The following is a 22,233-nucleotide window of genomic DNA, read 5'->3' as shown; positions in this document are numbered from 1 at the left end:
GCAAAAGGCTGTTTCCCCGCAGCCTGGAAAGGGGTGTCCTTGGGGCTTCAAGCCCCAAGGACACCCTGCAGTGGCGGGGAGGAGGAGAAAGGGGCCGCTTGGCCCCTTTCTCCCTTGCGTTGCTGGGCGCAGCCGTCTGAAGGCTGTGCCCAGCGACGCAAACCAGGAAGGAGCTCCGTTTCAGAGCTCCTTCATGCTCTGCGGAAAGGGTGTGTTAAGCGCCCTCGCACGGAGCGATGGCAGCGCGTTCGTCACGCCATCATGGCGGTGGCTGTGTGGGACGGCCGCCACCATTTTGTGCATGCGGAGCGTGTGCTAGGGTTAGGGGGGTGCGGAAGCACCGCCCCTTCCTAACCCTAGTACGCACTCTGCGCATACTTTCATGGCGGTCTGTAACCCGCCAAAGCTACCTTTTTGGGATGGGGTGGGGGATTCCCAGAATCTTAACCATGGATGGGATTTTGGGAGTTTGTATCCGAATAGAAGAATGTTTTCAAGCTCTGTCTATGAGTCATACTCCTCCAGATACAGGCCTGCACCTAAGTGATTGAAACAGACACCTTTTTGAAAGAAAGAAAGGATAGTTTTGAGGGGACACTGCTGTGAGAGCAAACTCTTGCTGTATTATCCCCAGGAGATCCTGCTTTCTCTGTTTTGCCCACCAGTAAAAAGGGTTTCCATAGCAGAGAGACCAAGGCATGCAGACAACTTCCCCAGAAGGAAAGACGTTTGGCAGATAGGGCTGTTCTTAGGCATCTCCTTGAAGTCTTATTCCACTAATCCAAAGAGTGTGTGTGTGTGTGTGTGTGTGCGTGCGCGCACGTGTGTGTATGTGAATACTCATCTCTACCGGAAAAGGATCCTCTTCAACAGCTGTTGGTCTCCTTCTGAGTAGCCCGGCCAGTCCTTCTGTACCTCCTTGTACAAATGATCTTTCAGGGTACATGTGCTGTCTCTGGCGTTCATGTTTGCCACCTGTGGATGGAGAGGAAAGGCAGGAAGTGACTATTAAGCACTCCAATTAGAAGCTAGACGGTTTTGAAATTTTAGTTTAATATAGTTTTATCATCTGGTGTACTTTAATTATACACATTTTTCCAGTTTGCTTTATAGCATTTTTTTTTACTCTCCTTGGATACATTTTGTCCCCCATATTTACAGGGGATACATTCCCAGACTTATAACAGATAGTGAAAACCATAGATAACAGCGAACTCTCTATTTCTGGTGGATGTTGATCACAGATGTTGGATGTACAGGACCTCCAGATTCCTACAGAGACCTTTTTTCCAGATGCGGAAGGAAGGAGGGTCATACTGATTTGTTTTACAATTGTATTGTAGTTTTATATTTGCATTACTCCTTCTTCCCCGTCTCTTCCTCCATCTCTGTATGTGTGTGTGTGTTAGACTGTATGCAAGGCTGACTGTTGTTTTTTAAATCTGTGAAGTACAATGTATAGAAATACATAGTAAAAAACCCGTAAAGCATCATACTAACAAGAATAAAACTAAGCTAGAGTGGTCAGAGTTCCCATGGGTCCTACCCAGGGGGGCTTTCAGATATTGGGAAAAAATACCTTTTGGAATTGCAGTTCCCAGAATTCTCTAGAAATAGTAGTCGCCCTTAAAAGTAACATTTAAAATGCCGGTTTTGTTTTGTGTGTGCCAAATCAGTTCAAACCAAGAAGGCTCTGCTAGGATGGAACTGGGCAGCATTGAAAATGGCCCTAGTCCTCAAGAATATGGCATAAAACCTTTACATTCTTTCACTTGCTAAGAAAAAAAAAAAGAAGCCAATGATTTAAAATCTTCAAAGTGGAACTGCAGTGGGGAGGCAGGGAGAGGTAAGCTCCTTTGGAAATTATTCTGGCTCTAGAACGATTCTCTTGGGGTAAAGAAAACATACCCAACCTCAGAAGTGGTAGAAGGAAAGGAGTGTACTAAACTGCCCCACGCTCTCTGATTCCAATCTTTCCACAAACATTTCAGGTTTCCTCATAATGTTCACCAGGCACAGCATCTTTGATAGTTCTCAGAATGTTTCCTCCTTGGACACAATTTGTTCTGTTATAAGGTTCAGTGGATAAGTGGCTGTTCTTTGCTACTGTTTGCCCTACCTAATGACATCTGTCCTGGCTAAAAATACATTATATTCTTTCTTTTAAATAAAAATGTTATAAGGGTCATATCCCTGCAATCCAACGGGGAATGCAAGTATCCCTCCTTTCTGTGAATACTGGCCTCTTTTCCTGGGGACTCCTTCTTAACCAGCCTCTCTTTAAATCAACACCAAAAGTAACTTTTCCAAAATACAGCTGGTGTTCTCTGGGAATGCTAATGGTGTGATTTCCTTCTGTAGTTACAGAGCATACTTGCACCATAAAGCAAACCCTGCAGAGCATTACTTCTCAAGCTATGTGGCGGATCAGTAATGTGTTTTTCCCAATGTGTCATATTTGTGCCAATGGCTACAACAGTTTCCCTTATTTTGTGGAAAGTTCCCAGGAACTAGAAGCCAATGGCTCATAAACTGGCACTAGTCCATGACCCACCACTTCAAACAACACTGCTAGAGTGCTGTTGAGAGCCCACATGGTGCAGTGGTTTGAATGTTGGGCTAGAACTCTGGGAGATCAGGGTTCAAATCCCAGCTCAGCAATGGAAACCCACTGGTAGACCTAGGGCAAGCCATACTCTCTTAACCTCAAAGGAAAGCAATGACAAACCTTCTCTGAATAAGTCTTGTTATGAAAACCGTGAGCCCATGTAGTATCATGGTTTGAGTAGTAGACTAGTGCTTTGGAAGACCAAGGTTCAAATCTGGGCTTGGACATGGAAAACCACTGGACAGCCTTGGGCAAGTCACTTTCTCTCAGCCTTTAAGAAATCATGCCCCCCAAAAAACCATGACAGGTTGGCCCTAGGGTTGCCATTAAATCATAAATGATGCAAAGGCACACCACTGCCAGTAAATCAAGTTCCTTTACAATTTACTTTCCAAAAAATGGGATCCAAGGTGGCTGGTTTTTGAGGATTGAAACTTCCCAGAATTCCTGGAGGCCATGTTGACTTGGGGCAGAGAATTCTGGGATATTGCCCTTAGTGAGAGGAATGTTTCTAAGGTCTGCCTTCCTTGGGACCGTGAAGCCATTTGCTCCTCATGGTCTCTCCAGGAAAGCTAGTCCTTCCCCTCTTGAGTGAGGAACCATGGTGTTGGTGGCTGATGAAAAGGAGTGCATGTCCCACAAAGACACCCTCAACCCAGCCATTACCTGCTGCAGGAGCATGTCTAGGGAATCTTTATCCTGCATGGAAAGGCCGTCCTTCTGCAGCCTGAGGAGCAGCTCCGGCTTCTTGTAGGGCTTCAGGGCCAGCAGGTGCATCACCCGGTCTTTGAACGGCCGCTGGGAGATGGCGCTGTTGCCTTTCTTCATGGCGCTAGCCAGGTTGACAGGTGTTGGGCGGATCCGGGAAGGAACAGTGTCCGAAACCCCTGGTGCAGGCTTGCGCATTTTGACAGTCTTGCCTAATTTGGGGAAAGAGGGAACAGCAATCAAAAGCTTGGTTTACAAACACCAGCCGTTTGAGTGAGGACATACCCTAACCGGAACTAACTGAAGGAGCACACATGCCTTCCACCAAAAGATGTGGCTCACTGACCTGCTTAATTTCTTTAAAATTCCCCATAGAGCCCAATGGAAACTTTGCGTGGAACTCCCTTCCACGGAAGGTTCAACTGACCTCTATTCTTCGTCTGGCAGATTAAGACCTTGTTATTTAACAAGCTTCTGATTGATTTTTAAATAATGTGGTGGAATAACATTGATAGTGGTGCCCTATGTTTTTATCCTGTTACCTTTGAACTGTATTTTAAACTGTTCTAACTATAGGCTGAGTTTTCCTTATCCGAAATGCTTGGTATCAAAAGTGGTTGGGATTTTGGGTTTTGGAATATTTACGCATACATAATGATAGATAAGGGCTGGAGACCAGGGTTTGATTCTCCGCTTGGCCATGAAACCCACTGAGTGACCTTGGGCAAGTTACACTCTCTCAGCCTCAGGGGAAGGCAATGATCCCCTCTGCACAAATCTTATCAAGAAAACCCCATGACAGGATCAAGACGGAACGACTTGAAGGCACACAACACAATGAGACATCTTGGGAGATCGGACCCAGACCTAACCATAAAAATTATATTTCGTACAGCCCTTATGCACATAGCCTGAAGGTAATTTTGTACATAATATTTTTAATAATTATGTGCATGATCACAGTTTGTGTAGACTGAAGCATCAGAAAACAAAAGCATCACTGTCTTGGCCACTCATGTGGACAATTTTGGCTTTTGGAGTACTGTGGAATTCCGGATAAGGAATACTCATACTGCACCTGGTTTTAGTAGTATCCCCCCCCTTTTTTTTTTAAAGAAAATGTTGCCAATGTACATTTGAGCCAACTTTTATTTTACATTTCATAAGCTGCTCTGGGTTCTTAACTGAATGAATGAATGAATGAATGAATGAATGAATGAATGACCTCAGGGGACCAGAAACAGATGTCATTATCTCAAATATGAACATCACTTCATGACTCAGAGAAGCCAACGAGGGAGAGGGAATCCCCAGATTTTATCCCAATCCCTGTTTTAAATGTCTTTCATCATAATGGAAATTGATTAGTAGAAAGCAACATAGATGTGCCTCAACCCAAACTAGCATCATCCCAAGTAGTGCTGATGTTACCATCTAGCAACATTTCCTCTAAAAAGAGAAATAATATGCCAAGGATAGGAAAGCCTATTTAGAGACCGAAAAGCTGGATCTACACTGCAGAATTAATGCAATTTGACACCACTTTAATTGCCATGGCTCAATGCTATGGAATCCTTGGATTTATAGTTTTGTTGTGGCAACACAGCTCTCTGACACAGAAGCTAAATATCTCATCAAATTACACATCCCAAAATCCCATAACATTGAGCCATGGAAGTTAAAGTGGCATCAAACTGCAGTGTAGATGCAGCCTTTCTCTCTCTAAATAGGCTTTCCTGTCCCCTGTGCATCTTATTTCCGTTTTAAAAGGAGGTTTTTGCACAGAATCTTTATCTTTGTGGTGCTTTATTATATCTGATTTTTTAAAAAGCGATTTTCTTCTAGCAAAGGAATTAGAGCAAATTTCTTGCTGCACCTCAACCAAAACCACTATGGGGAAGTAACAAAAGACACTTTGAATTGGGGGGGGGGGGGGAGAGGAAAGGGAGACCACCTGCAGGCCAAAAGGACAACCCAACTCCAACTATGACTCCCCCCTAGCTTTGTGTGCTTCCCAGAACACAGGAAAATAATATGCTTCCTTCCTGATCTTTTCCTCCCCTTCTCCCCACATGAACTCTGCCCTTATCCATTTGGCTGACAGAGATAACTTGGTAACTTGTAAACCGCTCCTGTTTGTTCACTCAGGAGTAAGAGGGGGGCTTTTTGGTGGCCCAGTGGCCAGAAAGCAACCAGTGTGCAGGGGTGCCATTGTGGAACATCTCCTGAAGGTGGGTGCTCTTCTTCCCCACTCCTGTGTTTCAATTCCCCCACTCTGAGACTGTAATTACCATTTTATTAGCCTGGTTTTCAACTCCAGCTCCCACAATCCATGACCATTGGCTTTGGTGCCCCAGCGAACTACAAATCCCAGAATCCCACAACATTCAGCCATAGTAATTAAAGCAGTGTCAAACTGCATTAATTCTGCAGTGCAGATAGAGCCCTGGTCTCTGGAGAAGCAGGAAACAAGCTGTCTACATGGGATCTCTTCTCATATTTAAAGATAATAAATATTTAAATATTTATCACATCAAGCAGAGGTCCTCACAACACCAAAGGACCTCAACTGAGAAAAACAGATGCTCCAAACGGTATCTGGGCAGATAACTCCAACTCTGAATGTCAGTCATACTGGATTCATCGATGCCCTGTTCCACACTTCCAGAATTGAATCCTAACTAGACAGGTTGCTTTTGCTGTTCTGAAATTTTCTGGCTGTGCAGAGGTTCCCCCTACAAGCACTGAAAAGACAGAAGTGTGAAGACCCTCACCAACGTAGCGGCCTCCTGGCTTGATCACAATGGCCCCCCGGCTCCGTGTCTCCTCTTCCACCAGGGCCATGCTCTGCTTTGCCTTCTGGTAGGACTCATCTGTAGCGCAGACGGTGATCTTATCCTGAATGCTGCCCAGACAGTCCAGCTGAATGCTCCCATTGCTGAGGAGAAATAAATGCAATAAAATGTTGAGGATCTGGGCCTGCGACAGGACATATTTGAGGCTCTGCATCCCACTGTAACTGAAACTGCTCTCCCTCTCCCCTTTCCTTTGCTTTTCCATCCTCTGTTACTCCCCCTGGGTTGTTTCCAAGCTGTGGATGCTTAAATCTGTGGATAAAGAATTGTCAATATGGAAGGCCAATGGTATTTGCAATTTCAAAAACCACAGGAGACACATCTCTTCTACAGTGGTCTATGGGCAAAAACCACCCACAGCCTGAATGGTTGTTGTAATAAGAAGTGTTGGACTGGTGTCTTGAGAGATGCAGGTTCGATTCCTGCATGTTGCTGCTGCTGCTGCTGTTGTTGTTGTGTGCCTCCAAGTCGTTTATGACTTATGGCAACCGTAAGACAAACTTAACAAGGGGTTTTCTTGTCAAGATTTGTTCAGAGGAGGCTTCCAATTGCCTTCCCTGAGGCTAAAAGCATGTGACTTGCTCAAGCTCACCCAGTCCATTCCAAGGCCCAGCCTGTAATTGAACCTGGTCTCTAGAGTCCTGTGGTAACCTTGAGCCAGGCAATCAATAATCAATCAATCAATTTGGTGGGAGGCATAGCTATGAAACTTAGGGTTGGTGTCAGAAATTACTTGAAGGCACACAACAACAACAATGCAAGGCTTACCTGACCTGGTGTTTTCATTTCACCTGTGAACATTTTTACCTTTAAATAAAAACGGTGCTGAAAAGCACTTAGGGCTGATCTTCTTTACTTGTGATGTAGGAAACTCGCCCTATTCCTTCTATGCTATTTTTGCATCTAGTACCAAATTTGCTGCTAGAGAAATCATGCCCAGGAAAAACATCAACTTCACAGGTAGATCTGTAATCGTGTGGGTCTGGAAAAGCTACTCACCTGGACACGTACTGCTGGATGCAGTCAAAACTTCCCTGAGGACTATCCTTGCCAATATTGGAGAGATAAAACGAAAATGTGCGGACCCCCGCTGGGCCGTCGGGCCTGGGTATAGAAATGTGCTGTTGAAAAGAAAGCAACAATTTAAAGTGTTGTCACAGCAAGACATACAATGCTGCCTAATAGAAGAAAATCCTTGCCCCTATCACTTGTGTGGGCCTTAGATGCAAATTCCCTTGATTTTGGTCTCTGGATGTTTTGAACCGCCACCTCCCAGAAGCCCTAGCCAGCATGAGGTCAGGTTTTATGGGAGTTGTAGTGCCAAGCATCTGGAAAACTAAAGGTTGAAAGGTTTAATCTTCGATAGCTAAAGACACCATTATAATTAAACAGGAAGGAAACAAAGGAATTCTAAAAAAAGAAAAAGATCAAGGTGAGTTGGTAGACCCCAATACTGACTTCAAAATAAAAATTTAACACTTTATGATTTTAAAAAATGCAAGGTGATTCAAAAAGAATGCTGCAAAACTCAACAAGATCAGCTTTACTTTTGCACCATTCTTTTTGAATCGCTTAGGATAGATTCCACCTCTGGAAATAAATTTAAAGAGGCTTTCCACAAATTCAGCTGTAATTGAGCATTTTGCTGTAACTCCAGGTGGGAGACATTGGGATGTCAGTGTAAGACATGGGACCCAAGATGAAGACAACTGCTGTGATGCCAAGGAGTCAGAGAGTAAAAAAAAAAACAGAGTAGTCCGAGTCGATGGTTGCGCATCACAACTCCATAGCCCTGATTTCAGGCCAGGGAAGCCATGTGCTAAACTCTATGGCTGCTCATGGTCCTCAAGGGACTTTCCACCTTTTGGCATCTCAGCAGCCATTTCATGGAAGATGCCCAGGACTAGACTTGAGACTCTGTATGCAAAGCAGACAAGCCACCCATGAGCCATGGGCAGTTTTCTCAGATGGATACACCTCCTTGCTCTCAGGAAAACTACCTCTTCCAAAATGAAACTGAGACTCACAGATGGGCAACGGTGATGTGAGTTTTCCAAAACCAAAGCAGAACTGGAAAGCTCTCCAGTGCTCTAAATAACACTATATGATGCAGCATGTTTGGTTTCAATATTATAGCCAAGCACATTCAAAGATTTATTTCACTGGAATATTTGTAATAATATAAAAGGGGAGGGGGGGAAGCATATACTTCCCTTATATTTAACAAAAGGTGACCACAAGTAGAAAAAAACACTATTGTGTTTTAAGGCCACATGCCTGAAGAGAGACAGGCCTGATGCACAGTCAACCTTCTACATTTGTGGCTTTGCTGATGTGATTATTTGTGCATTTAATTAATACATTCTCTCTAGGAAGCTCTAGGTCCTCCAGCATGACTCTATGGCCAACTTTTGCCAGATGTTGCACTGGAAGACCTAGAAATTCCTAGAGAGAACACTCTAGGCATTTCTAGGTCCTCCAGCAGAATTCTGTGATCAACCTCCAGCACATGAGGACCAAAGAGTTGTGTTGGAAGAACCAGAGATTGTGAAGTCAAGGGCTTTCATGGCTGGCATCCATAGGTTTTTGTGGTTTTTTCGGGCTATGTGGCCATGTTCTAGAAGTTTCTTCCTGACGTTTCACGAGTATCTGTGGCTGGCATCTTCAGAACCAGAGACTGCTAGAGAAGTGCTCTCTCAGTTAAAAAAAAAAGGATTTTCTATTATTTGCAGTTTTTTCTACTTTCACATGAGTCTTGTGCCCCTAACCCCAGCAAATGTGCAGGGCTCACTGTATTTTAACTTTCTTTTGTTGAGGTCTACCTACCTACAGCTTCACTCTCTCATTCTCCACACTATTGATTGGCATATTTCAAGCTCAGAAAAAGGAAATTCTGGACAGCTAATTTAATATTTTATTTCACTGAAGGATGGATAGGACTTTGTGGCAGCTTATACCATTTCCTTATCCCATATACCATTTTGTTCTGACTACTTGTGACTGACTACAAAGGAAGAGAAGCCAACAAAACAGATACATATTTAGTAGTGCATTAGTTTGTTAGTCTATTCCTATGAGAATTAAGGGTTTGCCAATTAGAACTGCATACCCTATAAATTCAGCCTATCCAACACGATTGCTTGCAGTACAACAGCCCAGACAACTATGGATAAGAATAAACATACACATAAATGCATACATGGTGTAGAAAAATTTCCACAGGAAAATATAGCAAAATACAGCTGATCTTTTTTCATGGAAAGACTGAAATGATATATTTTTCCATGGAAATTTTTTCCACCCTGTACTTCCCAATTTCCATGGAAATTTTTCCAGATTACACAGCTCTGGTGGGATATTACCTTTATTAGTGTGCAAGCCTTTGAGTTGCCCAGAACTCTTCACTGGGCTAGTGTTAGGGAAAAAATGAAAAATAATCAGAAAAGTGGGAGGAAGTGGAAAAAGCAGGGATTTCTAAAAGATGTGACCAGGTGCCATGGTGCCTACAAGGTCTGCAGGTTATTAAACTCTGTCTCAAGGCCAGTGTGGAAATATCAGGTTATGGTACATCTGTCAACACACATCGGGATGGAGGAGAAATGATTTCTTCTCCACTACTGAAAACACAAGAGCTGCCTGCACCTCAGAAATAGGGAAATCTGGGTTCACAGTTACAACATCTGTGGACTGGCTTGTTTCTTCTCCTCCTCTCTGCTTCCCCTCTGATCTTGGAAGCTAAGAAGCAGCATCCCTGGCTAGTACTTGGATGGGAGACAGCCATGGAAAAGCAGGTGTTGTAAGGCACTGGCAAAACCACCTCTGGGTATTCCTTGTCTAAGAAAACCCTGTGAAATTCATGGAGTCACCATTAAGTCAATCGGCGACGTGATGGCACATAAACACGCAGACTGATGAAGAGTTCTGCAGAACTGAAAAAGCTTGCATATTTTGGTGGACCAAGATGGCTAACTTTGCTTTTTGTATCTTCTAAGACAGTGCTTGCTGTCTGGCATGTGCCTGTATTCTTTTAAAAAATGGGAATTTTGTTTTTAAGGGGCAGCAGGTGACTCAAAGGCACATATGCACAAATCCATATTGATCAGTGAAAACATTATGAATGGGCACTTTTAATCAGCTGAAAAACCAATCTAGCCAGCTAAGACCAATTAAATTTTGCAGCTTGGAAAACAGTTTGTGAAAAATGGAATTGGGAGATCAACAAAAATTTGGGCTTTAGCCCACCAGGGTTGGGGTACAAACCAGGGAGACTGAGCACCTGCATTTCTTACTCATCTGTGTTTAAACATCTGAACTGTGGACAACACATTGATTTACATTTTGCAAATGCAACCTGTACCTGGCATTCATATACAGAGCTTGAGAAATATCCCCCCCCCAACCACTGCCAGTCTCTACATTCTTTGGGACAATGCTGGGAACTATAGAGGCCAAAAGGAACTTTTGCAACTTCTGCTTTTACCCCATCCAACTAAGAAGGTTTCAGAAACGTTTACAAGTTAGAAAACATTATATTTTTTCTGTATTAAAGATATTCGAAATGATAACCAATCAGTAAAAGGTACGGCAGTGAAAAAGCAAAATCAAAAACGCAAAAGAATTACAAAATTTTAAAAAAGGAGCAGAAGGGAATGAGCTTGATGGGCCCTTTCCAACTCTATGATTCTAAGAAAGAAAGAAAGAAAGAAAAAAAACAGAGGGTAGGTTAATTGCTTCTCTGAGGAGACATTTTGAACTAGAATTGGATGAACATAGATTCAAAGTGACTCTCTTGTGGCAGGGAGTTCCACAGGTGAGGGTAAAGGGCTGGCACAGGGAGAGGGTAAAGGGCTGGCACAGGGAAAGGCCAATTCCTGGTTCCCTGTTGTCTAGATAAACTCGAAAGAACCCACCCAGAACACAAGAGGAAGGCCTAAAATGGCATGTATGCAAACCAAAAAATAGTCAAGAGCAGGTATGCCAAAAAATCTGCTGCAGAAACCTTTTTTTTTTTTGGGGGGGGGGGGGGGGAAGGCTTGTTGCAATTCATAGAATCACAGAATTTTAAAAGCTGGAAGTGACCCGCAAGAGTTATCTAGATGCACTCCTTGCCATGCATGAATACACAACTCAAGCATCCCTCATGGGCAGTTTATTCCCTTTCCAGGAGACTGTTTTTTGGGCGGCCTTCAATTCCTTTTTTTGCCCACATCAGATGCCTCTTTTTCTGGTCCCAAAAACAAGTGTGAGCAGGCAAGCCACCCATTAAGAAGGCTGCGCTGGTGGTCACTGAAAAAACAAACAGACCTCTTTCTGAAAAGCAGAAGTGAACTTCCAACCACTTCCAGTTTTACTTTTTCTTCTTTTTTGGGGGTAGGGGCTTTTCTGGCAGTTTGTACAGCCCCTGAAAGCCTGTGCCAAGCTATTCCTGAGACCCATTGCAGTTGCCCAGACTAGGTTTTTACATTCAGCAACAAATGTGCTCCAACTTTCCCTTCTCCAGGCTAAACACCCACAGCTCACAGGGCTTGGTAGTTTCTAGACTTTCTACCATTTTGGTCACACTCCTCTGGACACTGTCCAGCTTGTCCACATCCTTCTTGAATTATGAAGCCCAGAACTGGACACAATATTCCAAGTGAGGTCTGACCAAAGCAGAAGAGAGTGGTGCTATCATTTCCCTTGATGTGGGGAAGCAGGACTGTATGATTCACACACAGGACCCACACTTATCCCTGCGTATAGAAAGATAACTTGTCAGGAAAAACCCTGCACCTTGCGATCTTACCCTTCTCTCTGCAAGGAAACAACAATTCCCCCCTGGGGGGCACTTTATTCAGAAGAGCAAATGCTGGTGGACCTCTGCCTCTTTGCCCAGGTGCCCATTGGCACTGCAGGCAGCTTTTGTAGAATTTCTGTGACATTTTCAGGAAAATCACACAGGTCTCGGGGAAGGGAGAAGCAGCAGCAAGGAGGGGGGAAATCAGCACACTGTACAGATTACATCTCTTCCCTCATAGCATTTACAGGGCAAGACATGCTCATTTCAGCCTTGGAGGGTATCTTGTGAGTGGTTCCTGGGAATTGTTATTTACAGCAGGCATGCAGGGCCTTTGGGCGGCTCGGGTGAGCAGCACAGATGCGGCCGTTGCTTTTGCCACTGTTTATTCCTCATGTGGCCACCTGCCTTTAAAAACAGCAGACCTGCAGCTGCAACTTTTGCTCTCTCTAACAAGCAGATTGCTTGAAAGAGACGGCACCCGAGAAATGAAAACAGAGATGCTCGGTTTCAACCAAGGAGCCCCAAGAACAGAGTAACAGCATTTCTATTCTCTGGTGGGAATTAATCCTGACTCAAGAAAGATTTTGCAAAGAGAGTTACCCTTGCTTTCTTGATTCAAGAGTCAAAATGCCTTCTGAGGCCATGCTAAATTCACCTGCTCAGCTTGCCTGTTTTAGATTCTGCATATTGTTCTGTATTTCTCTTCATTGTAAAGTGCCCAGAAGACCTAAGATACTGGGCAATAGAGCCCTTAGTATCCACTGGGTTTTGGTTCCAGGATCTCTTGTGGATATCAAAAACCATGGATGCTCAAATCTCATTAAATATAATGTCATAGTAGACTGGCATCCCTTCCATAAAATGGCAAAATCCATGGATTCAACCACTGACACTTTGAAAATATTCCAAAAATATATAAATTCCAAAAAGCAAAACTCGGTTTTGATAATGGTTCGTAGGTGTTAGGGTTGCCCATACGCCCAGTCCCGCCGGGGCGGGAACAAGTCACGGTTTTGTGGCGGTGCCGTCCCGGTCCGGTCCCCGCGCCCAAAACCAGGGAAGGGCCCAACCCCACCGCTGACACCTCGGCCCCGCGGTGCTCCAAGGCCTTGCTGAGGACTGGGAAGAAAGGCTCGACCGCGGTTGGACTCCAGCCCGCGTAAGACGCTCCCTCCCGGCCCCCAGCGAGCACTTTGAGGCGCTCCTCGGTCCGAGCTCCGGCCGCGGGGCCTCCAGGCCCTCCGCGAGGCACCAGAGGAGGAGAGGCCCACCTACCACCCGGCCATCGGCGCGATGATGGTCGGCCCCGCCTCCTTCCCAGCCTGGGAGCCGGCCGAGGCTTCTTACCCTCAGTCCCGGGAGGAGGAGGAGAACCGCTCCCACCGCGGCGATTGCCCGCGATGAGGAACCAGCCTCCGCCGTCTTTTTCCCGGCCTGGGAGCCGGCCTAGCGTCCCTCTCAGGCCGGGAAAGATGGGGAGGAAGGCCCGCACCACAGCGATCGCTGCGTGTGCCAGGACTTTCCCCTCCCCCCCCGCCCTCCCCGGCCTGATAGCCGGGCATAGGCTCCCTCTCAGCCCGGGAAGGAGGGGAAGGAAGCCCGGCACCGCGTGCGATCCGAAGCGGTGCCTGGCTTCCCCCCGCCCTTCCCTCCCAGACTGAGAGCCGGCCCTAGGTCCCTCTCAGGCCGTGAAGGAGGGGTAAAGGAAGCCCGCACCCACCGCGTCGATCGCCGCGAGTGGCCAAGCGTCCCCCGCGCCCTTCTGTTACCCCCCCCGGCCTGGAGCCGGCCTAGGCTTCCTCCACCAGGAGGAGGGGGGAGGACTGCTTGGCAAAGACCGCGGCAAAAGCCGCCGGATTCAAGGCGGCCCCCGTTCCGCCTCCCCCCTGCTTGGGACCGGCCTAGGCTCCTGCCGAAGCCGGAGGAGGAGGAGGGAGGACGGGGTTGGAAAAATAGGACGTTTTTTGGTTAATTTTCCTAGACCAGGAATTTTTTTTTAAAAAAAATCCGACATTTTCAAACCTGGTCCTACATTTGGTCCCGGTTCGGAGTCCTCCATTATGCAACCCGAGTCATAGGGCAAATCAAGCCTGAAACTCGCTCTAGAAGCCAAGATGACAAACTGAGTCTGTCTACTTTGGGCAAATCATGAGAAGACAGGACGCAACTAGAAAAATGGTGAGGAAAACCACATACAGGTGATTGATCCATCAAAGAAGCCATGAGCCTAGTCTTGCAGGAATTCATCAATTGTGCTGTTTATTCTGACCAACCACAGCCAAGTCAAATAAATACAAGAGTTGGAAAACACCAAATGTAATTCTATAGTCCAGTTCAATTGATTTTAACCTGAGGATGCCTTCATGGTTAGACTGTGGCCCTCTTCTTTTAATTGGTAGTGATTACTGAAACAGGGTGCTTTTAAAAATGGTGACAGGTTCTGTTGGTGAAATGGTTGCCTTGCCTTTATGTCCCGTTTTTATTTTCCTTTGTGGTGGTTGCGTGGTTGTGTGTGTTTGGGGGGGTGGTTGAACGGGTCCCCTTTTGGCAAACTGAAACGTTGCAAGTTGTTAAAAAACGTTTGCAAGCTGTCATTTTGGGCCAATGAAAAGCAAGGAAGGGGCAATACACATTGTCCCAAGAGAACAGAGGCTGCTTCCCCTTGCCCCAATACTAACCAGCTTCGTCCATGCAAAGCAGCCCAGGTTCAGACACCAGAACAAAGAGGCGTTCTGGAGAAACCGGCGTATTAAAAATGATTTTTGAGAGGAGAGAAAGACTGGAGAGAAGCATACCAAGGAGGGCGAAAAATTAAAGAAAGAAAAGGAGATGGGGACCTTGGTAAAAGAGTTATCAATGGATAGTATATGGGTTAAGTACTTCCTTCCTGCCTCTTCTTCCCAGTAAATACTTCCTCAAGCAGCACATAAATATTATTGGTTGGGGGCGGGGGGGGGGGGAGGGACAGGTCTAGAACTAATTCCTCTTGTAACTCTGCAGCACCACAGAAGGAGTGGTAGCTGCTTCTGGACCCAAAGACTTTCATTCTCTCTAGGTTTCAAGAACTGGAAGGAAAAACAGAAACAATGGCCAACGAAACTTGATATATCCGACCAGAACTTACCCCTTGACTTCCTTGAAACTGAATCGATGGCTTCAACGCAACAGGGTCCTGTTAAGAGGGAGAGAAGAAACATTAAGCCAGGTCACACCAGTTATGCTCACGTAGGGTGATAAGAAGTGATATTGCTAGACGAAGTAATAACAGAAGCCAAGAGAAGAGACCCGGGGATATGGGAGCTCTTTCCCATGCCATGAATGGCAGAGACCCCCAACTCCAAAGGAGTCTCCATTTGTCCTAGAAGTGTTGGAAGGAGTCTCATGGACCATGAAGTCCAAACTGCACCTGCAGCTCAAGGCAGGAACTCTAGCTAGAGTCCAAATGCTGCTCCTCCCAAGTGTTTTGGAATTCAACTCTCAGAAGCCCTTGCCAGCTTAGCCAGCAGTGAAGAATTATGGGAGGTGAAGTCCAATACATCCGGAGGACCAAAGTCTAGGAACCACTGAGCTAGAGCATCTCCAGCAAGTGGCTGTCCAGCCTATTTTGGAAGACCTCCAGAGAAAGAGAACCCACCACCATTCTGGATCACTGGTCCCATTACTCTTAGAGTCAAGAAGTTCCTTCTAATGCTCAGTCAAAATCTACCCCCCTATAAGTTCAAACCATTTGACCTGGTCCTATCCTCTTCACCATGTGAGGAGTCCAACCCCCCTGTTCAATGCAGAATCTCCAGCTAGAGCTTTCCCAGCAATTGGCTGTCCAACCTCTTTTGGAAGATGTCCAGAGAAAGAGAAATCTCCAGGTCATTGATTCAACTGACCAACCATTCTTGCCTTGAAAGGTTGAATAAAAAAAAATCTACCCTTCTGTATTTTAAAACCATTATAGCTGGTCCTCCTATCTGGAGCAGCAGCGAACAAATCCGTCCCATCCTCTCTGAGGCAGTCCTTGAGGCATTTCAAGAGGGGGATTCCTGCCTCCCCTCCATCTTCTTTCCACCAGGTTGAACTTACCAAACTCGGTCAATATTTTATGTGCTTTGTTCTCCATCCCTCTTACCATCCTTTTTGCCCTTCTCTGAACCCACTCCTACTTGTCTGTATCCGAATTTAGCCATAGATCTTGATAGCCAAATGGAACCGTCATGCACAGAAGCAATCTACCTCTGAACACCAGCTGCTGCAGACAAAGAACTGGGGAAAGAAGACTCCTTGAAGTCCTACCTGTGACCTAACAGTCCTATCTGGTTGGTCAGGAAACTGAACTGTGGCTCTCAGCTCTGAGGTCTTCCAGATGTTGTGGGGCTTAAACTCTCAGAATCCCTGAATGATGGCCACACTAGGTAGGGATGATGGGAAATGAAGCCAAGCAACATCTGGGAGGCCCAAGGCTAAGATGCTCTGGGTTGATTGGAAACGGGTCTGGGCCACTGAGGCTTATTCTTAAATTAATTCATAAGCTAACGCAGCCCTGTAGCCCTGGAAATTATATCCAGCTCTTGAGCTTTTCTCATAGGTTCCCCTCTGTGCTTTCAAGCATCCCGCTGCCTCCTCAAGACTACAGGTGTGTGTCTATTATGAGCACATGAAAATTGCAACTGAGACAAACTCCCCTGCCAGCACCTTTGTCTTCCTCCATGGCTGTGGCAAACACACACACACAGGGCCTTTTGTATCTGCTGCAAATTGCTGACACTTGTAACTGGTGCTCAGTACAAAATCTCCATGGCATATAAATATGTATCTGCATGCAGGAGTCTGTGTGAAAGAGCAGGCAATATGACTTGCTTCTCAAGTAGAGACTTTACAGGTGTTCAATTCTCCCCTTTGCACTCAGAAATTAAGTAAAAAGACCAGAGTTGCATTGTTTTAATGTCATCTGTACTCTAGCACTGTTGTACATGACTGTGTAGGTAGTGTGATAAAGCAGTAATCAATATGTAAACGCTAATAAATATCCCCTCCCAACTTTTTTTAAAAAAAGAAGCAGCATGTCTTCTCGCACACAGCAAACCCACCCAGATCCACGGCTGCTGCCAAATCCCATGATATCGGCTCCCTTTTCTTGGCAAACTTCTCCTTTTTGCAGCTGAAGAGGAAGTCCCTGCTTCCAACCAGAATGGGAGTGGGGGATTTGGAAGAACCCACATCATTTTGGCTTTTAGTTTCCAAGAACCAGAAGTTTCTGAAAGTCCTACATCCAACAACTCTCTTCTCCTCCCCTTTCCAGATATCTCACGCCAGAGATTTCAAAACTGAAAGTTCACAAGCTGGCACCAAGATGCAAAGGTTTAAAACACACTTTCAGCACATGCCTTCTTAGTAGCATGGGGTCACCAGTGGGGAGCAAAGACACTCTCCAGGTGAGTAAACAAGGGATGTTTTTAAATGGTTGCCTTCCCTACTCCTCCCAGTTCAAAAAATGGAAAAATGGCACAAAGTCTTGCTGCGTGCCTTCAAGTCACTGGTAATGTATAGCAACCCTAAGGAGGACCTATCATGGTGTTTTCGGGTATTTCTTCAGAATACGTGTGACACTGCTTTCCTTTAAGGCTGACAAAGTGTGATTTTCCCAAGGTGGGTTTCCACATCTCACTGGGGATTTGAATGCTGGTGTCCTGGAGTCCTAGCCCAATACTCAAGCCACTTCATCATGCTGTTTCTCCTAGGGTTGTCTTGGTAGAATTTGTTCAGAAGGGGTTTGTCCTTGCCTTCCTCTGAGGCCGAGAGAGTGTGACTTGCCCAAGGTCACCCTGGGGGTATTTCAAACGCTGAGCAGGGATGGCAACATTTCAATTGCACTAGCTTTTTTTTGACTGCTACACATGCGATTAGCTTGTGGTCTACTAAGACTACAGTCACCTTCAAACCTTTTAAAGGTTTTCTCAGAGTGGGTTTGCCACAGCTGTCCTCTTTCACTGAGAGAGTGTGGCTAGCCCACCAGATCTTCAAGGCTGAGCAGAGGGGATTCAGACAATGTCTTATCAAAAACATTTTGGATGGGGTTTTAAGACTAACCTAAAAGGGGGGCACAGGTTCTGCACAGGAGGAACTGTACAGATTGCGGAGCCTGTGACAGATGCAAAGAGAAGAAAGTAGAAGCAAACCCATCCAAGACCTTGGTCGCCTGACAGCCACGGGGGACGCAAGATTGCAGAATCCCTCAGGTCATTAGGAAAAACTCAGGTTAACTGGGCTCTTGGGTCCTGTTTCCTCACATGCAGGTAGATCAGCATCAGACAGAAGCTATTGATTTCTTGAGGCTGGGTGTGCTAAATATGCACTTATTCAATTCTATTTAAACCCTGCCTCCCCTCCTTCAATGAACTCAAGGCAGTATGTACAATCTAACCTCCTCCTCACAACAAGCCTGTGAGGTAGGTCTGTGTCTGTGTGCATGTGTATGAGTGAGAAAGAGATAGACTGCCCCCCCCAAAGTGAACCAGAACAAGGATTTCCCAAATTCTAATCCAATAGTCTTAGCCACTGCAAATCTGTGATAACAAGGCCATCGCAGGTCTTTTTTAATGGGGATGTGCTGTCAAGTTAGCTTCAAATTATGGCTCTCCCCTGATAAGAGGTCTCCAAGCGACCCTGTAGCCATTAATATAACACTAACAACTACTGCTAAAAGAATGAAGATGAACATGCAAGACAGCCACAGTTTCAGAGAACTAAAAGTTCCAGAAACTAAAAGTAAGTTCCAGAGAATTGAAGGTAAGTCTCCACTAAAGGCAAGTCTTGAAAGGACAGGCTGGAGGTGCTGTGCTGTTCTACAGTGTACTGTTTTTAAGTGCTTTTATCTTTTTAAACTGTACTTTATTCTTTTAACAAGTGATCTGTTTTAATACTGTAATAGTTTAATTCTATTTTAATGCCCTCTTTTGTATGTTTTAATAGCACTGTTCTTTTAAATTATAAGCTGCTTTAAGTCCCAGATTTGGGGGAAAGGTGGGATGATGAAGATCATCATCATCATCATCAGCAGCAGCAGCAGCATCCCCACACTTCCCCACCTGCCCCAAAACTGGGACTCAGAGCAGCTTCTTCTTATTATAATTTAGTAGTACTATATCTTTACAAGGCCAGACTAGACCTCAGTTTGTGGCATGTAGATTACTTGGCTGGGAGGAGCAATAATGCCTTCTCTATGGAGAACAATCAATTCTTTATCACATCATCAGCACGACGCAAATTACCTTAGCAGCTAGCACAGCCTTGCAAATACAGCCAAAGTTACTGGCCCGCAAAGGAAATAGCAAAACAGGCAGCAACAATTCTTGAGCTCTAGTAACTTTGCTGAGCTACCTGGGTGTTCAAGCCTGCTCTCTTTCTTCTTCCAGCAGCAAAAACATGCAGAAACAGGTTGGCAAGTCACATCATGAAGGACTACAGAAGGCAGGGGAGAAGGGATCACTCCTTGGCTGGAACATAAGAGACCATGGTATGCTTTCCAGCACTCAGAACAAAAGCCAAAACCTGGCTGGTAAGAAGCAGCCAGGGTGCCAAGGAGGTGAGGCTGTGCCAGGCTTGTGCGCAAACACTGGTGTTTTAAAGGTGGCACGGGGCACCTCTCTGAGCAGCTTGTTTGCTTTAAAAGGGCGACAAGCAGAGCTGGAGCTTCATGTCAATAGTGGGCACTTAGGAAGCTAGGGACAAAGTGGAGGGTTCATGAGAGCCTAAAATAAAACTTTGCCACAAATTATATAAGCAGCTAGGTAAATAGGCAGACATGCATCTGAAAATGGATGCCTTTCCTTGGTGAAGGAGTTACCTGGAAGGAGCAGGAAGAGATAAAAAGGGGTTCTTGTCATAGTATAAGGCATCAAGTGGTCCTATACACCTGGACGGGCTATGGATGACAGGGATTATGGGAACTACTACAGCAGCCCAATAAATTCTGGAAGGTCACAAGCAGCCCACTGTGCCACACATACTTGTGACCTCCATAATTCATTTCCACACCTCAATTGGTCTCCTCTGTTAGGGATGCAGCTTACTCAAATTTGAACCCTGGTCTCCAAAGTCCTAATCCAACACCGAAACCACTACACTGAGACTATAGAGACCAGGAAACATGTGGCCATATAGCAAAGTACAATCACATCCAAAATCCACAATGCAGTGATGACTTTATTGGGCCAAAACTGAAGGCTAGGGTTTGATCCAGCCATGAAACCTAGCTTACAGTCTAAAACACAGTACAATAAAAAAACTTACAAAAGCAGAGTAGAAATCACTTTAACACTCCCGATATATACCCTCTAACCTATTTTTAAAACCTCCAAATCACGCTCCAAAGCAGTCCATTCCACTGTAGAACAGTTCTTCCAGTCAAAAGTTCTTCATCGTGTTTAGGTGGAATCTCTCTTCTTGCAATTTGGATCCACTTGGTTTGTGTTCAGGTCTCTGGAGCAGCAGCAAACAAGATCACTCCATCTTCCACATGGTGACCTTCCTTCAGATGACTATCATGACCCCTCTCGGTCATGGAAAAGTTATGTATGACACTTCCCAAAGACGAGTCCTCTTGGACCAAAGCAAGATTCAGAATCCTGTTTCCATGAATGCCCAATCAGCTAGTTCAAGAAGCAGGGCATGAATTATAGAATAGTGTAGGAAGAGACCACATGGGCCATCCAGTCCAATCCCCTGCCATGCAGGAAATCTCATTCAAAGCATCCACCGACAGATGGCCATCAAGCCTCTGTTTAAAGACCTCCAAGGAAGTGGACTTGACTACACTCCGAGGGAGTGTGTTCCACTGAATGAATGATGCAGTATGAAGCAGAAAGATGAAGTGGTGCAATGGTCAGAGAAGGGCTTGGAATCAGGCAGTCTTCCAGATATTGTTGCACTGCAACCCCCAGCAGTCTCAGCCATCAGTGAGAATGCTGAGTATCACAGTCCTACAGTAACTGTAAAGTCACATAGTTCCTGCTACTTGGTTAGTGTGGGACTGAGACTTGGGGAGATCCAGGCTTGCACCAAGCTAGGAAACTCACTGGGCCACTCTGGACTGGTTATACCTTCAGCCTAATTTGAGTTGTGAGGATCAAATGGGGAAGAGGAAAGTAACAGAAGACGCCATGAGCTCACCAAGGCAGGAAAAATCAAATGCATAAATACAGGATGAGTGACACCTGGCTTCACTGTAGTCTATGTAAAAAAGATCTAGGAGACTTAGTAGGCCACAAGCTAATCATGAGTCAGCAGTGTGATGCAGTGGCCAAAAAGGCGAATGCAATTCTGGACTGCATCAACAGGAGTATAGTGTCCAAATCGAGAGAAGCAATGGTATATCCAGCTTTGGTCAGGCCTCACCTGGAATAACCCTGTGCCCAGTTCTGGGCACCATAATTCAAGAGGGATGTTGACCAGCTGGGGCACATCCAAAGGAGGGCAACCAAAATGGTGGAAGATCTGGAAACCAAAACGTAGCTGGGAATGTTTATCTTAGGGAAAATTGGACTGGGAGGTGATATGATGCACCCATTTTTAAAAATCCAAAGGGATGTCAGGTAGAAGATAGTGCAAGCTTGTTTTCTGCTGCTCCAGAGACCAGGACATGAACCAATAGATTAATATTACAAGAAAAGAGATTTCACCTTAACATTGGGAAGAATGTCTTCATGGTAAGAGCTGTTTAGAAAAGGAATTAGACTGCCTTGGAAGATGCTGGACTCTCCATCTTTAGAGGTCCTTAAACAAAGGCTGGATGGGCATTGTTCAGGATGGTGTAGTTGTGCATTCCTGAATGGTAGAGCACTGGACTAAATAACCCTTTGGGGTCCCTTCCATATCCTAAGATTCTACCATTCTCTGAATCCCTAACTGCCCCACATGTACTCCAAAAGAACCAACTATCCAACTCCCAGGCCCAACCATATTACCAGCAATTTCAGCTCTGCCCAGAATAATTGCTTACTTTTGCTTTCTCCCTAAAAAAATCAACGACTGCCACAACATACTGCAAAGGGAAAAAAGAGAGACAGAGGGAGAGAAGTTGCATAACAGCATTCTGAGCTGCTGTTGAAACCCATAGCAACCACCCTGATTTCAGACATAAATTATAGGCAAACCTTCACTGTGTATCTGAAAATCGGCAGGGTCTGATGGGATCCAAGCAGCTCAGTTTTCACCAGAAATGCCATTTGGCTAAAGTGTTCCTCAGAATGCAATTCCTTTGAATAACATTTGATATTTATATACAGCTCCCACAT

General features: G+C 45.3%; 1 protein-coding gene across 1 annotated transcript in view; it reads right to left on the bottom strand.

The window, feature by feature from the left end:
• ELL (elongation factor for RNA polymerase II) overlaps nt 1-15,590 on the bottom strand; it is a 31,607-nt gene extending 16,017 nt beyond the window's left edge. Inside the window, exons 1-6 of the mRNA XM_042441897.1 lie at nt 15,585-15,590; nt 15,075-15,122; nt 7,171-7,292; nt 6,091-6,254; nt 3,275-3,528; nt 851-975 (exon numbers count right to left, since the gene is read on the bottom strand). Coding sequence (XP_042297831.1) covers nt 851-975; nt 3,275-3,528; nt 6,091-6,254; nt 7,171-7,292; nt 15,075-15,122; nt 15,585-15,590 — 719 coding nt within the window. The remainder of the gene's footprint in view (nt 1-850; nt 976-3,274; nt 3,529-6,090; nt 6,255-7,170; nt 7,293-15,074; nt 15,123-15,584) is intronic.
• Nucleotides 15,591-22,233: the final 6,643 nt, after the last annotated feature.

Source organism: Sceloporus undulatus, chromosome 10, assembly GCF_019175285.1.
Source record: "Sceloporus undulatus isolate JIND9_A2432 ecotype Alabama chromosome 10, SceUnd_v1.1, whole genome shotgun sequence".
NCBI lineage: Eukaryota > Metazoa > Chordata > Lepidosauria > Squamata > Phrynosomatidae > Sceloporus > Sceloporus undulatus.
The sequence above is the reverse complement of the archived record's forward strand: the minus strand, read 5'-3'. Positions and strand labels throughout refer to the sequence as shown.